Source organism: Camponotus vicinus, unplaced genomic scaffold (genome assembly GCF_025532165.1).
Source record: "Camponotus vicinus isolate PSW18456_S1 unplaced genomic scaffold, iyCamVici1.0 SCAF_8, whole genome shotgun sequence".
In the NCBI taxonomy this organism is placed as follows: Eukaryota; Metazoa; Arthropoda; class Insecta; order Hymenoptera; family Formicidae; genus Camponotus; species Camponotus vicinus.
In genome coordinates this window covers 8,411,991-8,427,195 of record NW_028141980.1, presented here as the reverse complement: position 1 = coordinate 8,427,195, position 15,205 = coordinate 8,411,991, and the positions used below count along the sequence as shown (strand labels likewise).

At 36.1% G+C, this 15,205-nt stretch overlaps 1 protein-coding gene and 1 long non-coding RNA gene across 2 annotated transcripts in view; one reads left to right on the top strand and one right to left on the bottom strand.

Moving 5' to 3' along the window:
- Doa (CDC like kinase darkener of apricot) overlaps nt 1–15,205 on the bottom strand; it is a 26,787-nt gene extending 11,582 nt beyond the window's left edge. The window contains exons 1-5 of the mRNA XM_083106552.1: nt 15,060–15,205; nt 13,947–14,109; nt 12,954–13,061; nt 8,245–8,378; nt 1,418–1,658 (exon numbers count right to left, since the gene is read on the bottom strand). Coding sequence (XP_082962678.1) covers nt 1,418–1,658; nt 8,245–8,378; nt 12,954–13,061; nt 13,947–14,087 — 624 coding nt within the window. The 5' untranslated portion in view covers nt 14,088–14,109; nt 15,060–15,205. The remainder of the gene's footprint in view (nt 1–1,417; nt 1,659–8,244; nt 8,379–12,953; nt 13,062–13,946; nt 14,110–15,059) is intronic.
- LOC145975811 (uncharacterized) lies at nt 10,105–11,634 on the top strand. Its single transcript, XR_014440090.1, has 2 exons — nt 10,105–11,225; nt 11,454–11,634. It is a non-coding gene; the product is annotated as an uncharacterized LOC145975811 (long non-coding RNA).

The window sequence follows — 15,205 nt, the reverse complement described above, 5'->3', positions numbered from 1 at the left end:
AGGCTTTTTCAACCACAGCAATGATGCGGAATTGACACAATGTAATCTCGTATTTGAAAAATCAATCGTCCGTAGTTTGTTACTCTTGAAGCACTTTTTAGATCCGAAGGAATAGATATTGGAACTTTCTCCGATTTAGATACAAAGATGCCTTCGATATCGACGATAAGATGACTCCCCATCGAGACGTTGCGTTCAGATCGAAACTCGAAGGCGAAATATACTCGCCTTCGTCGTCAAACTTCCTGGCGAATCGTTGTCCTCGCGGTCGCTTTGAACCGGCTTATCTGCCGGTACAATGTTTCCCGACGACGACGGCGGCGGTGGCGGCGACGATGTTGCGTTGGCCATCTGGCGCAAACTCGCACTAAAACCGCGGCGAAACCGCGTGACGAGTCCGCCTCGAAAATAGTCGCCGGTCGAAAATAGCCGGCGTCAAGTAAGAAAGAAGAATCATCGGTATTCGCTTCGGATATACACAGCGTGCCCACAACAATTTCCAGGACTGTTCTCACTTGGTGGAGCGCTAACTCGATACCGCCAGCTCCACTCCTGCATGTCTTTAAGCTTCCAAATCGATCTCATCGGAAGATCTCCGCTTCGAAGCTCGATAAGATAACAGATCAAAAACTGCTTCAAACATTTAATCATTAAAAAATTGAATTTTCCTTTAGAAGACAGCTTAAATATTGATTCAATTCTTGGCAATCTATTCTTGTTTGATGATTTCGATTCATTCTCAAACATTCATGCTTTCACACATGGATTATTATTGGTACCCCCAGCTTAATCGTCATCATATCCGCACATGCATTAGAGAATTAGTTTATACTGTGAAATTTTACGACACGTTCACAGTAATAAAATCACTTTATCGCTTCATAAAGAGCCTACATTATTCGATAAACGGTATAAAAATTTAACACAACGGAAGTTTGATCAAAACATATATACAGAGTAATGCTTACATTAATTAAAAAAATTAATCTATCCAATCGCTACTCGGTTTGCCGTGAGAGTTTTCAAATCATTCAAAAAGAATATGTGTATGTGCATATAAAGAAATGATTTTCAAAATCACTTTATATACATATTTGAAAAAAAAATTATGGAAAGATTGTATTATATCACATCATTTCCATTTTTAGATTTAAACTCGAGACATAAGTTTTTGGTACATAATGTATAATATCTATTCAATGAAACTTTTCCCGATAACGAATCGTCGGTAAGAGTACGACAGAGTACAAAAGCGTCTTCTGCTATTGTGTATGTTTTCGTAGGGTTAGGGGTATGATTAAATCTCAAACTGTTCGTAGATCGTTGTATCACGCGGCGCGCAGTACATTATATGGTGACGGGCAGGAACGCGTAATATTGATGCCATTACGTATGTTATATTGTCCCTCGGACTCACCTGACTCCTGGTGGACGGGGATCGATGACGGTGACGCTCCTGGCTGACCGAAGACGAGCCATGATGACGGTGAACGCGCGTACGTCGAGATGATGTGGGATGCGCCAGATGAGCACGATCTCGATCACGATCGCGATGACCGTGTCTACCGCTGCTGGGTGATCGGCGATGGCTGCGCTTGTACCGACGTTCCTGGCTGGTGCCACGCTCGTGCTGACGAGATCTCAACACTCGTTCTCCGCTGAAATATAATAAATGAAATTAATATATAAAGTACAAAAACGAAATTATAATATATAAAAAGTAAACAGATATTACGATGTTGCTAAAAATACAGTATTAATACGATATAAGAGGCAAAGTCGAGTATATCTGATCGTCTATAACTCAGATTCTTTAAGATTAAAATGAACATAGTAATATTTAATCAAAGCTAATTTAAAAATGTGAATGTGTGTGTTAAAGTGTGGTGTAGAAGTTGAACGTTTGACACGATCTGGAGCGAAACTAAACGGGAATCAAGGTTGTTTAGTGTCACATATAACATGTTTCTATCCAAGTGTATAACCGTACAATATGACCTAATTAAGTTGCTTTCCTCAAATAGACTATCCAGTTCGCTTAATATAGTGGAAAAGAGCGGTAGCCCTTATTTTTGATAATTTTAAACGTTAGATAATCTTTGTTTAAAAAAAATATTACAATATAGATATTCTAGTTGAATAAAATAAATTGCATATATTTTTTTTTAATATTATCGTGCAACACAGAGTTTTATCTCATCGACAAATCAATTATTAATGCAATTTATTATTGAAGTGAAAGAATAATCGCTTCAATTATAAATATTATATTTACTAGCGCTCTCGAAATTTTGTATAAATATACAGAATATCAACTAATTAAAGTGCAATTAGAAAGCGCACAAAAATTCGTTCGTGATGATTCACAAACGAAACAGAGACCATCGAGAGCTCTAATTAGACAGACTTCGATGACGTTGAATGCCAATCGTTTACCGACCGATTTGAAATCTTATATCAAGGAGAGATCAATTCGCTTAATCCATCGAGCAAGTATGTGTGTACATGAAGAAGAAACTATTGTTTCAATCTAAATATGTATCAGCTGAGATTATCAGTTCGCCGAAGTACACAAAAGGATCCGAGGATTTGTCTCGAGTGACACGTCAGACGATCATTGTGTTTCGCACTTTTTTTTCTACGCAGTGCATCAACCGTACAATAGGGTTCACGGTCAACCAACCAAGTCGAATCTCAGCCATTGAACTTGTCTCGAGATTCATGCTCATGAGAATTTTCAACGAGCGCTACTGAATGTTAATTTTTAGCGAGACGGTCGGCAAACATAAATTTGCAATCAGAGATGTCACTCCTTAACAATGACTACTTTATCTCTCGCCTCGGCATTTTTTCAATTGATAGAGATCGACGAAGAAAGTTCCATGGGAATAAAGAGCAGCGAAAAACGCGTCACGTCAAAGAATCCACTCGGTTCGTCTTTCTTGGAGTTTATCCAAGCCGAAAATCTGCAAGCCAAAGATATGGAATAACTAAATAGGACACGAAGAAATGGAACAGTGTGTCATCATGTTAACATTACTACCTACGACACTTGGCAAATATAGCCAACGTGTGACTTGTGCGTTAAAAAGAGCAAAAATACTTTCCAAACGAAAACAATTGTACATTTTTCACACATTTACTACGGATGCAGGTCAGTAAATTCACGAGGAAATGATCTTTTTATCTCTAAATAAATCGCTACGACAATGCATCGTGTCGCGATGTAGAAAGCATATTGTAAGATAGCTAGATAAAATTATATCGTCCGGAGAAACGTGATTAAAAATGATGGATTGCGCACATGTTCCAGACACTGTTCGTCACTTCTTTTAGTAAATTAATTCCAAGAATATTTCATCCTATAAAAAACTGTATATAATAAATTATAAAAGAGATATTTTCTTATATTTAAGATAATTAATTCTTTACAAGGATGAAATTATTTCACCTCTGAAAAGCAAATAGCAGTTTATTATACTATACCTTGGAATCCAGGAAACTAAGGCGGCGTACAGGATCGGCATCTTTTAATTTATATCCGTCTCGCGACCTAGATTGCAATTAAGGAGACTCGTAATGCTCGACTCAGTTTTATGGAAATAATTGTGACAACTCTTGCGCGACTTTAATTTTAAAAATGTAATAGGAAAATTGTCGATTTGTTAAACGGATATCTCTAATGAATAGCAAATTATATTCACGTTTATATCAACATTTTAATCTTTCCATTTAGATAATGACACTATCAACAAAGACGCTTTGCTTGTTTAAGTAGGATCAGCGCTATCAGCTGAATAACATTTTGTTAAATACGTCAGAGTATTAGTAATTTAAGTACTATACTGAGAAAAATCGTTTGATTGTACCAACAAGACGTATATGATTGAAGGCATTTTGATTAAATCAAACAAGAATTTCTAATTATCATGATAAGACTCGATTTTTTATAACTAGAACGTTTAATAGATTTTACTATAAGAATTTGGTTAGTATTTTCTGGTTGGATCTATAAAATTTCTTGTTACATTAACTTCTTTGCTTGCCGCTAGGCGAAGAGCTACTCTTAACTTAACTCGTATTCAATATTTGCCATGAAATGTATATAAAGAACTAGTATTAACATTAAATCCAAAGTATATTTTTTTTCTCTTACGAGCAGTAGTGCCAAAAAGAGGACTAGCTCTCTGATTGTGTGTGTTTGAGCTGCATCCTCTTCTTGCATCACTGTTTATCAGTTTAATTTCTAACAAACTGAATTTAAAATAATTTATTCAATAATCTGCATTGAATTTATCCAATAATCTTGTTGGAATTCAGAATATTAAACAGACTTTTGAAATTAGATGGAAAAAAATTTTAGACGACTTGATGCTGGTGAGTTTAGTGTTATTAACGAGAAAATTTGGTAAATTTAACAGGAAGAAATTAATCAGATTCATCTGATAATTCCTACAAGAATTCTGGTTCGTCCATTTTCCAACAGACATACTGGTTGAATCTACAGAATTCTAATTAATGCAACCAGATTTTTTTCTCAGTGTAGTAATTAAGAATATAGATAACGAACAGAGTCTAAAGTAAATACTTTGTTTATAGAAATAATAATATATCTTATTTAATATTTTTTATTTAATATATAAATTCTTGTTTAAAATAAAAAAGCGTTTTTATTGATATATGATCATAGATTTGTTCCTCAAGTTTGATAAGTTGCCTAATTTGTATTTTGCACATAGAAACAAATTTATATTTATGTTTTATATTATGTATCTCTTTGTATATAACAACTATTTGTATATTGATTTCCCTTACAGAATCTGTAATATGTTTTGCTTTGCGGTAATGCGATTAGAAAGTTAAAGGCATAATTATACTAATTGCATTGGAAATCTTCTATGCGAATATCAACATTGTTAGCAATTTACGCACAACAGTAGTGCAATTATCTCTTTCAAGCGCGTTTCTTCAATATCGAAAAACCTGGCTGATGCAAAAAATACTTTCACTATGCAAAGTGCAACAAATTAATCTAATCGAAGACAACCGATCATTTTCTAGAGAGAAGCTTCATCAGCTGATTGTAGAGAGAAGAAAAAAATTGTCGAGGGGTAGGATTCACACCAAGGTCAACTCGTAATTCTGCCTTCTTCGCTTGCATGCGATGACGATTTCAATTGATATATCTAGACTCTGCTCGAGACTCAACCTTGACTTTGTCGAAGCTTGCGTGACCTCAAGACGGACACGATCTCAATGGAAGAAATCGTAGCTGATGAATAGCTCGTTTATACACTTGCGATAATGCATCTTAGCGAGAAGTGAAGAAGACGGGATTATGAAATGATAACTCGCTACAAAAAGCGATTGTATTAAATAGAGAACGATTGATCTCACAAAACCTGGATATTAGCCAATTTAAAAGCAATTAGATTCTCTCCAAAAAATTTTGCAAACGGAAAACGAGTTGCAAGATTGTCGTCCATCGGAGAGAGATCGAAATTGTTTTTTTATCAGACATTTGTATTCGATAATAGAAACAATTCTAAATTCTTCTGATACAAGCCTCTGTCCATCAACCGCGCTTAACTTGATTCTAAAATAACGGTTTCATGATTTTTAATACAATCTCCATTTCATAGAAAAGAAACGCAATTTCTTCTATAAAGCAAATGCGAGTATTTCGATTACTTGTTAGCCTGAAGGCTATCTCAATTCTCTAACCACGATTTTCATCGATGGGAAAATCGCGTGCAAGACTTCGTCATAATGGACTTTCTTCGAGCAGTTTACCGAGCATGAAGAAATCTTCGTCAATTACGGTTTACCGTTGCACAAACAGATGCATCAGCATTTAATTTACGTTCATTAATTGGCGAAATTAGCATAAAAAGGCTTCAATCAGAGACATTTTCTTGAAAGAGGGATCTCGAGGCAAATCGAAAAAATCGAAAAGACCGAACAATTTCGCCGAGAGTTTAGATTTGAATCCAGGACAAGCACACAGTTATAATTCCTATAATTTATTCGCGAATAAACGAAACTCGCCAATTGACATGAAATCTCTTCCCTTTATACAACATCCCATTCAATGAAATTATTCCGGTCTTTATCTTTCAATGTATGCTCGGAAGAAAAATTGGTTTGAAACGAATCATCTTTTATGTTGCCTTCAACCTGAGCTATTCTCGCGACAAATATAATCACAATCACGTCGTATTACTACATATCATCGTGACGCAATTGTGTTTCTGTGTCTACCATCTAATTTTAAAACTGTCTGCAAGTCAGCTACACAAAATAAAAGATTCGTTACATCGTCTAACCGAAGACGTCTGACAGCGCGCTCGCAAAATATTGCGCTTAGCATTGAGCTCACAGTCGTTCTTACGTCATTGATCTCGATTTCGTATGATTGACGGCGCTTTTTTCAACAGGAAGCCAACTCGCGTGGACAGTGAATTGCTATTATATATCAAGGCGCGTAAAGATTTGGTTTCGATACGGTAGTCACTGACCTAGAAGATCAGGAAGTAATGCGGGAAGAAATTGTTATTGCTACTCATTCATTAAGCAGGCCTTTACAACAGTCCTATTAAACGAGAGAAGTCTAAAGAGCATTTTAATTAATCGTATACTTTTTAATTAGTACTCGCATATCGCGCAGTTCATACTCGAGATACATAATTAATGAAGCACGATGCGAATATACGTGTCCCAGAGAGTTTAATTAATGTCAATTTTCACGACCGAGTTGCTTGCGAGACAAAAGACGAGAAGATAGACGAAAATATTACTTTAAAAAACACATGTAAAACTGTTATCTTATCTATACAATATACATGACTGCAGCATCGTTACAATTTAACGTTCATGATGTCATCGTTGTGCATACTTGAATTTTTTTTTGTAACGCATGGAAAATTCGAATTGTGAAAATATATTATTTGAAACACACCAATTTTATATATTATTATTTGAAATCTTTTTTGCATTCTTTTTCGCATGATTCATAGATTTGTTATCCGCAATAATAAAATTCGCTCAAACAAAACGCGGCGCAACAGATTATGACCCTATAAATAAATGTTTCATAGAATGATTCATCGTGGAAATAACTTTGCGTAATGGAAATAGAAGTCTGCGATATTTTCGACGAAATTTTTCCTCGCATCAAGCAGAAAATTTAAATTTAAATCTTTTACAAAAAGGAGGATGCAACGAGAAGAACGTCCATTTGGAAAGGCTGCAAATATCGATTCAATGTTTGCGAGTCCGCAAAAAAAAACCACTATTTGCGTTATCTTCCGAGATGCGACAACGAAATTTTATATAGTTATATAATTTATATATGATTTCTATTAGAAATTTCTATTAGTTATATAATTTATATATAATTTCTATTAGAAATTTTTATTAGTTATATAATTTATATATAATTTCCATTAGAAATTTTTATTCGTCATATAATTTATATATAATTTCTATTAGAAATTTTTACACTCTGAGATGACGCAGAGGATCTTTTTTATCTTCCAATATATAAATCACGAATTGATTTCCCAGCAAACACGATATCGCCACGATATGCCGACTCCTATCGGCACTCACGTATATCTTCGCAAACTGTTCTAAATAACGAGGACCGGTCTGTCAAGCGGGCTGGTTGAAGCTCGAACGTACGACCACGACTGATAGCCATCAAGATCTCATGGAGAAGCTCTATTTGCCGGTTAGAACAACGTGGGAACGAGAGAGGGAGAGATCGTTTGCGTTACTCTGGCCTGGTTGCAGCTACTGGTTCCCTCTCTCGCGCGTTCTCCCCCTTTTTCTTGCAACTTTCTTTCTTTGACAATAAGCGATGGGCAGCAAGAGAGGGGTATACGCATAAATTATAAAAATATATTCTCAGGAAAAAATCATTATGAAGAAAAATTACTTGAATATTATTGAATTCTTTTTAAAATGAATTTTGAAGATTCTTTACGACTGTGTTAATTTTTATTTTGCTGAAGCTATTTTATTTTTATTACCACAAATTATATATTTTGTGATAAATATTTCTTTCATATCCTCCCAGTGATAGAGAGCGAATTTAATAATTACTTTGGAGATGAGATTTTGAAATTTTTTTTGCGTTACCTCTCTCTTTCTGACCATTGGAAAAGAAGTATATGCATCATATATACGTACATTGTCGAAAGGGGAATACGCTCGACCTGAAGGTCAACGTATACGACTTACCTATAAGTTCCTTTGCTCTGTGGACTCTCATAATCGATACGTCTGCGTTTATGCTCGTACTGCGGGGAACCCACAGAATGTGAACGTGTTCTCGAGTGGCTACGAGAGCGATGACGCCTCCTGCTTCGCGGCATCTGTAACAAACAAGATATTTTTATGTGCAACTTGTATAAATACATGGCATGCATTTTACTGTAAAATGATTCAATTACGGACATTTTGATAATTGGCTTTGATTTTGTCTTTACATTAAGATTTTTAATCATCTAATAATGCGTACATTTAATTGGTTTTATGCGAAAAAGTTTCAATCGTGTAAAAATATTAATCCTGTACATGAATAAACGTATCCTGGTCATTATCCTTTATATGGAATCTTGCAGCAGACCAGTATTGAACGACGTTATTTTACAGAGTTGAGTAGACGGATAATTTAAACGTCGACAAGATTTTTTCTACCTGCTGTACATCGAGATCCCTCGATGAGGAGAATCGAGATGAAGAGAGAAATCAATGCGCACAAGCTAGACAAGGATAGAAAGAATATCCAGCATAAGATTTTAATGCTATCGCTTGTCGCAAAGTTTACTTCGTATCGCTTCTATAATACTTTGCAGTTATAGCACTTAATCTTCTTGAAGCTTTCTCTACATTTGTTTCATTTCAAGTGCAGGAAATATAAAAAAACAAAAAATCCACGCAAGCGAAAGGATCGATAGTCCTTCCATTGTGTGTCCGAGAAAATATTTGTACCAATTCAATATCAATTATCATTAATTCAATATCAGTTTATTAAATTGACATTCTCTACCTACGCATGTTGCAAAAATAGAAAGATAAATTTAGATAAAACGAGAATATTTAAATTAATTAACCCAGGCGCGCATACAGTGCAACTCAATTGATAGAGATTGTATTCAATATTCGCAGCAGCATATTGATCATGATTAATTCAGATTTTTTTCTCTTCGTCAATGACACTGTTATTATATTATCGTATAATATAATGCGTCAATTTTTTATCAATAAGCGATTATTTTTTTACTGGAAATAAAGAGACAATAAAAGAGACATTTACAAAAGCGCACAGAAAAAAATGCATAAATAAAATAAAGAACATAAAATTAATGAGATTATTGTACGAATCTCTATAAATGAGATAATCTCTTTTTTCAAGCACTTTGTTACATTTTCCACAGTTGAAGGATTAATAGCATTGACATAACAAAGGCAACATTTACTATTATACGCTATTAAATACACTATATTATTATTAAAATCTAGAGAGAGAGTAAAGAGAATTAATTAATTATCACACTGTCGATGTGTAATCGAGTCTAACAATAAATATATAACATGCATGCGATTGCAGTTTATGAGCATGAGGTGTGCAATGAAGGTTACTCGATAAAGTCGACAGACGAGTCCGCGATTTTCGTTCGGAATCAGAAACAGCAACGTAACATCGAGACGAACACCAGGGGTGTGCGGCATTAGGAGGACCCCCCTCCCCCCTCCTCCGTCCTCCCCTCCCCCCCCCGGAACGAGAACCGGAATTTTCTTTTAACGGAGCCCGCATAGCCGAGCGTGTACTTACGTTAGGAAGGCGAAACAGGCTCACTTGATCCCAAATGAAATCGAAGACGGACGATATCCAGGAGCGTGAGGATGATGCTTGCGGTACGACACTGTTTTTCGACAACGACGTGGACATCGGCTCATAAAACTCTGCAAAACGTGGGCAGAATTCGCATTCGTGAAAGCGTCATGGACACCACCGGACAATTTACAGCCCACTCTTCGCGCGCGCGAGGGGTGGGAGAGAGGGGGGGGGGGGAGAGGGAGAGAGAGAGAAAGAGAGAGGAAGAGAGATAACGAAAACGTCGACGCGAGATTCTATCTTCTTAAAAAAAAACGCGAGAAGAAGTCGATGGCGTTTCTCTCTCGAAAACTTTGGATACGCGACTCGTTTCGCGTGTCACGCTGCCCGAGACACGCGTTAATCGCGGCACTCGGACGGTCCCGCCAAAACGGACGCGGTCGGAAGCTGTCGAGCGGAGAGAGAGACGAGACGACGCGCGCGTGATGAAACGATGACACGATGCTCGGGATGCGTGATCGGCAGCGTGGCCGTGGGAATGGATTAGCGCATCGGCCGTGGCGTGGAACGTGGCCTCGAGTCCGGGATCGATGACGGGCGCGTCGACGTCGACGTGTTCCACGAGGAACACGGCCGTCGAGAGGGCCGCCTCCGGCGACCTCTCCCCCTGGACGGAATCGAGCAAGCCCGGGAGGGAAGCGTGCGAGGGACTGCGAGTGCGAGGACGCGGAGGATGATGCACCATAAGGGGCCTTTCGGAGCATCCATTTGACGGCCATCTTGGAATTACAGAGGTGCAGCAAATAGAGGAAACGAATGCACAGCAACCACGCATGGATCCCAGCCCCGGATATCACATGGACGGATGGATCTGTTATCCACGTTATGTAGCGAAGTGATGATAGGGTTAACAGTGTGGAGTTTGCGGACTTACGTCGTAGAGGCAGAATAGGCTCGCTTGGTCCCAAAATTCAACCCACTAAAAAGCTCGAGAGCACGACTGTGCGCGACGTACAACAGTGTTGCGACTTGCGGCAACCGACGTGGGACTTTGGATCGATGCGATTGGCTCGAGGCCCCCTTCGGCTCTGCCTCGGCAAACGTCGCCGAACGTCGGCGACGCCAGGGACGCGCCTACGCGTGGCCCTCTACTGGCGCTTCCGCTCACTATTACGCATATCGATTCGACTCGGCTAAATGTCAGGAATCGTTCGCTAATCGCAATGCGATGCGATGCGATTTGATAAATTCCACGCGTGACGCGAGATCAATTATTTATAATGAGATTAAGATGTATACAATTTTGGAAAAAAATTTCTTGAGGAAGAGCACGAAATATGTTAATAAAATCAAGTGCACGTATCTCCAAAAATATGTACTGGTAATACTTAAATTAAATATAAATATTTTTTATTTAAATTAAATATATTAGTGTGAAATTTAGTTAGACATATAGATATAATTGATTATAATATAAATTATAAGTTAATACTAATATAAATTAATACAGGCAAAAATAAATACACAAAAAAATAAAAAATAAATATACGAGTATAATCAAATATATTAATATTAAAATGTGTTAATAATTTTTAATTTTTATTAATAGGTCTGTGTATTTAATACGTCATTAAATCATGAGCCGCTCCTGGGAATGGGCGATAGTACACGAAGCAAGGCGAGTGCGTACGAACTCGACTTGATACTTTAAAATACTAGGGAAATTTCTGATATGAAAGAAATATCACATATGTAACTCCACCTATATATTAAATATTTTATTAATATAATAGATTATTTTGATTGACACACATTACGCGGTACCAGTATCACACTAATCTCTTCATACATTCCTGCGTATGAATTATTTCATGAGGTATCGTTAATAAATACGACTTTTTTATGCTACTTTTATCTATATCTATGTAGATACATGCCGTACTTTAAACTTTTTCTAGCAATTGTTAGAAAAATTCAGACACCCATGAAACAAACGATAAGCCATATATTTTATTTAATTCAAAGGCTTAAGCCTATATAATTATATAATATAGTCGTACGTTGTCTACCACAGATAACGAGTTACAACGATAAAATGTGACACGCGGCGCGTGATCAGGAGGCAAAAAAATATTCGAAAGTTTAAAGAATACTTTACAGATACGCATTTTTATAAGAGCCTAATACACACACATGTTCGATTCATTTAATTTACATACAATTTGTGCGAATAATTGAGATTCTCGCATGGAATAATTTCTACAAAAAATAATAGGGTTGAAGAAACAATGCATGTTACACTCGATTAAATAACGTTTTATATTAATTATAAAAATATCCGGCGTACCTGGTTCCACATGCATTTCTTAGTTATCCACGAAATGCCTTCCCTCAACAGATATTCTATCGTACGCCAAATCATGATTGATTAACACGGTAGGATCGCGATGGATAAGTGATATTTGTCGAGGTGAACATGTAAACATGCGATATTTAGCGAAACACACACGAAAACACGAGAGCCAGACTCATGACTGACAATGTGGCCCACGTAGGTGGCACCACATCACGAGTGTTGATTGAACGAGAGGATCGTATTGTTATCAATATTTCCAATATTAGCCAGCAACGGTCAGTATAAGGTATCGTGAATTATTGCGTAAGATTAGATAGTAAAAAAATAAGAGAGAAAGTATTCCTCGAAAGTAGACGCGTAATGTCGGAACATTTATATAACTGGAATACGTTGATTTATTTTGCAATTTCGCGAAAAAGAGACGTAGATGATTTCTTAATTAATTATTTTATTTTTTAAATTTTACTGAAATATGAAAAGTGATAAAAAATTTAATCCAAACCTTCTTAAATGTTTTTGTATCGATTTAAATTAAAATTACAAATAAATTCTTTCTTAAAAATAGGGATGAAATAATATATAGTTTAGAGAACCAAAAAAGGGAAAAATTGGAGAATGATTCATGGAGAATATTTCATTCAAGAAAATTATTTTTTATATTCGAGCGCGTTTTTCTTAAAGCGTTAATTTTATTTTTAAAATCGACAGGCCGATAATATTAATTATAATATTACATATTACAGTTAGATTTACCTGAGCTACTAGGCCAAACGAAATATATTTTGATCTGTCATGGGAGAAGTAGTTTGCGGTCGTCGCTATCGCACCTTCCGGAATCGTCCATAATTCCCTGCAGGTGTGCTGCAACAAGATCAAATCATATTAAATTCCCTTGATATTTCGATTGTGATTAAAATTTATTAATTATATAAATTATTTAATTAAAATTTATTAATTATATAAATTATTTAATTAAAATTTATTAATTATATCAATTACTTATTAATTAAATTATAAAATAAATTAAATTATAAAATTAATTATACAAGTTATTTATTTATTAATTATTGAATAATTTCAACAGAAATGAAGCTATTGTAGCGGTTACCTTACTAAAAGAATAAACAAATTTTACTTAAAAATTTGATGTCAATATTGTCTATATAGCTTGATATATTCTTGATCCTATTAGATTATATCAAAAGTGATAGATATGTGTGAAAAACGAAATATTTCCAGAAGGAATGCGTAATAAGTTTAATATAAAGATATATGTTTCGCTACTTTCGTAAAATAAGCGCGCGATTACGACAGAATTAATCTTAGCTCGGTCGACAGAACGTCGATAATACGAATGCGAGCTCGATCATCTCGCGCATGAAACCACGTGACTTGCATGAGCTTGCGCCAAAGGTGAACTCGCGAATAAAAGGAAGACCGCGACCGAATTGCCGGACAATGTCAATAAATTGGATCTCCTCTTTTAACCCGCTCTCGCCATCGCTTTCCACCTTGGAGGAGACGCGATGGAGAGAAGCTCGAGCTAACATGGAAGAGATGAGCGAAATGACGTCGCGCGAGAGGGTGGGCGATCGAGGCTACCTGCATCGCGAGACACAGTCGATCATAATTGTCCGGACCTATCGAATAGCCGTGGGACACGCCGCGGACACCCCTCGGGGACAACCTGAGGAGGGAACGTAGCGCGATACTTGCACACATCGTAATCGCGCGGATGACACTCACCAGAAGCAGCCGCTGTAGGTAGTGCACCTTGTCGTCCGACGCCTGCGCCGTGACGGTGGAGTTCACCCCGAACACAGCATGCGGACGTTTCGACGTCGGGTGAAGGTCGAAGAATGGTCTGTCGGGGATTTTGGTGTCCATCGTACGCTAACCGTCTCAGATCCTAAAGTGGCCTTCATGTTATGGTCTCGAGATTCGTCCGGAATTTTTATTATTACATTAAAAATTATATTAAACATGGAATTTAAATTTTGAATCACTCACGTACATCAGAAAGTTATATATATGCATATTAGAGAGTCGAAATTCTTCCATTTTCGACTACAATTTTTAATCTATTTTATTTTTATTTATGTTTTATTTTATTTTTTGTTCTATTTTATCAGTTTATTATCATTGAAGAACAGTAAATATTCATTGAGTTATTATAACATTGCAAATCAAATCGCACTGAAAGAATCAATTAGTAGTGATGACAGTTTAAAAATTTTTTTTTAAATAATATTTTAGAATATGTCTAGCAGCAGTATATTTTGTTAAAAAATACCTGAATTTTTTGACTAAGAATTTTCTTCATTCCTCGTGTGAATTTAAAAAAGTGTAACCTAATTTTGAATCTGATTGTGAATACTAATTATATGTGTTTTATATGTGTATTGAGGCTTTTATAAATAAATATAAAGAGTTTTAGAAACTACATCCTGTGAATATTTGACTTTTTATTGAAATTTTTTATTGCCATAATCAGTGGAACATAATGTGAAAAAGCTAAATATAAATGTTTGTACTGAAAATCAGATATTCATTAATCTTCGACATCAAAATTAAATTAAACTAACAATAAGTTACTTTAAACAATCAAATCATCCTCTTTTGAAACTATTTAATCTGCAATTTTGTTGCAAAAATTTCTCTTTTAAATTTCTAAAAATTAGGAAACATCTCGTTTTCTCTATTTAAGATATAAAGTACAAGCTCACATAAATTAAACCTATCCTTTATAATATATCTATAAATATGAGAAAATTGAGACCAAAAATAGAAGAAAAAAAATTTTAATTGCTTTGCTCGATGACTTCGCTTCGCGAGGGTCGAAAAATTACTCGAGCTTACAGATTGGAAGACATCTGTGGACCAGAACGACTGTCCTAGACGGCAGCGGCACTCCGCGAAGGCTACGAAAGGTCGCCGACGAGAAGGAAGGTCTAGGTCGTGTCCTTCTTTGGGATTTTGAGTGTCTGACGTTTGCTAGCACGACG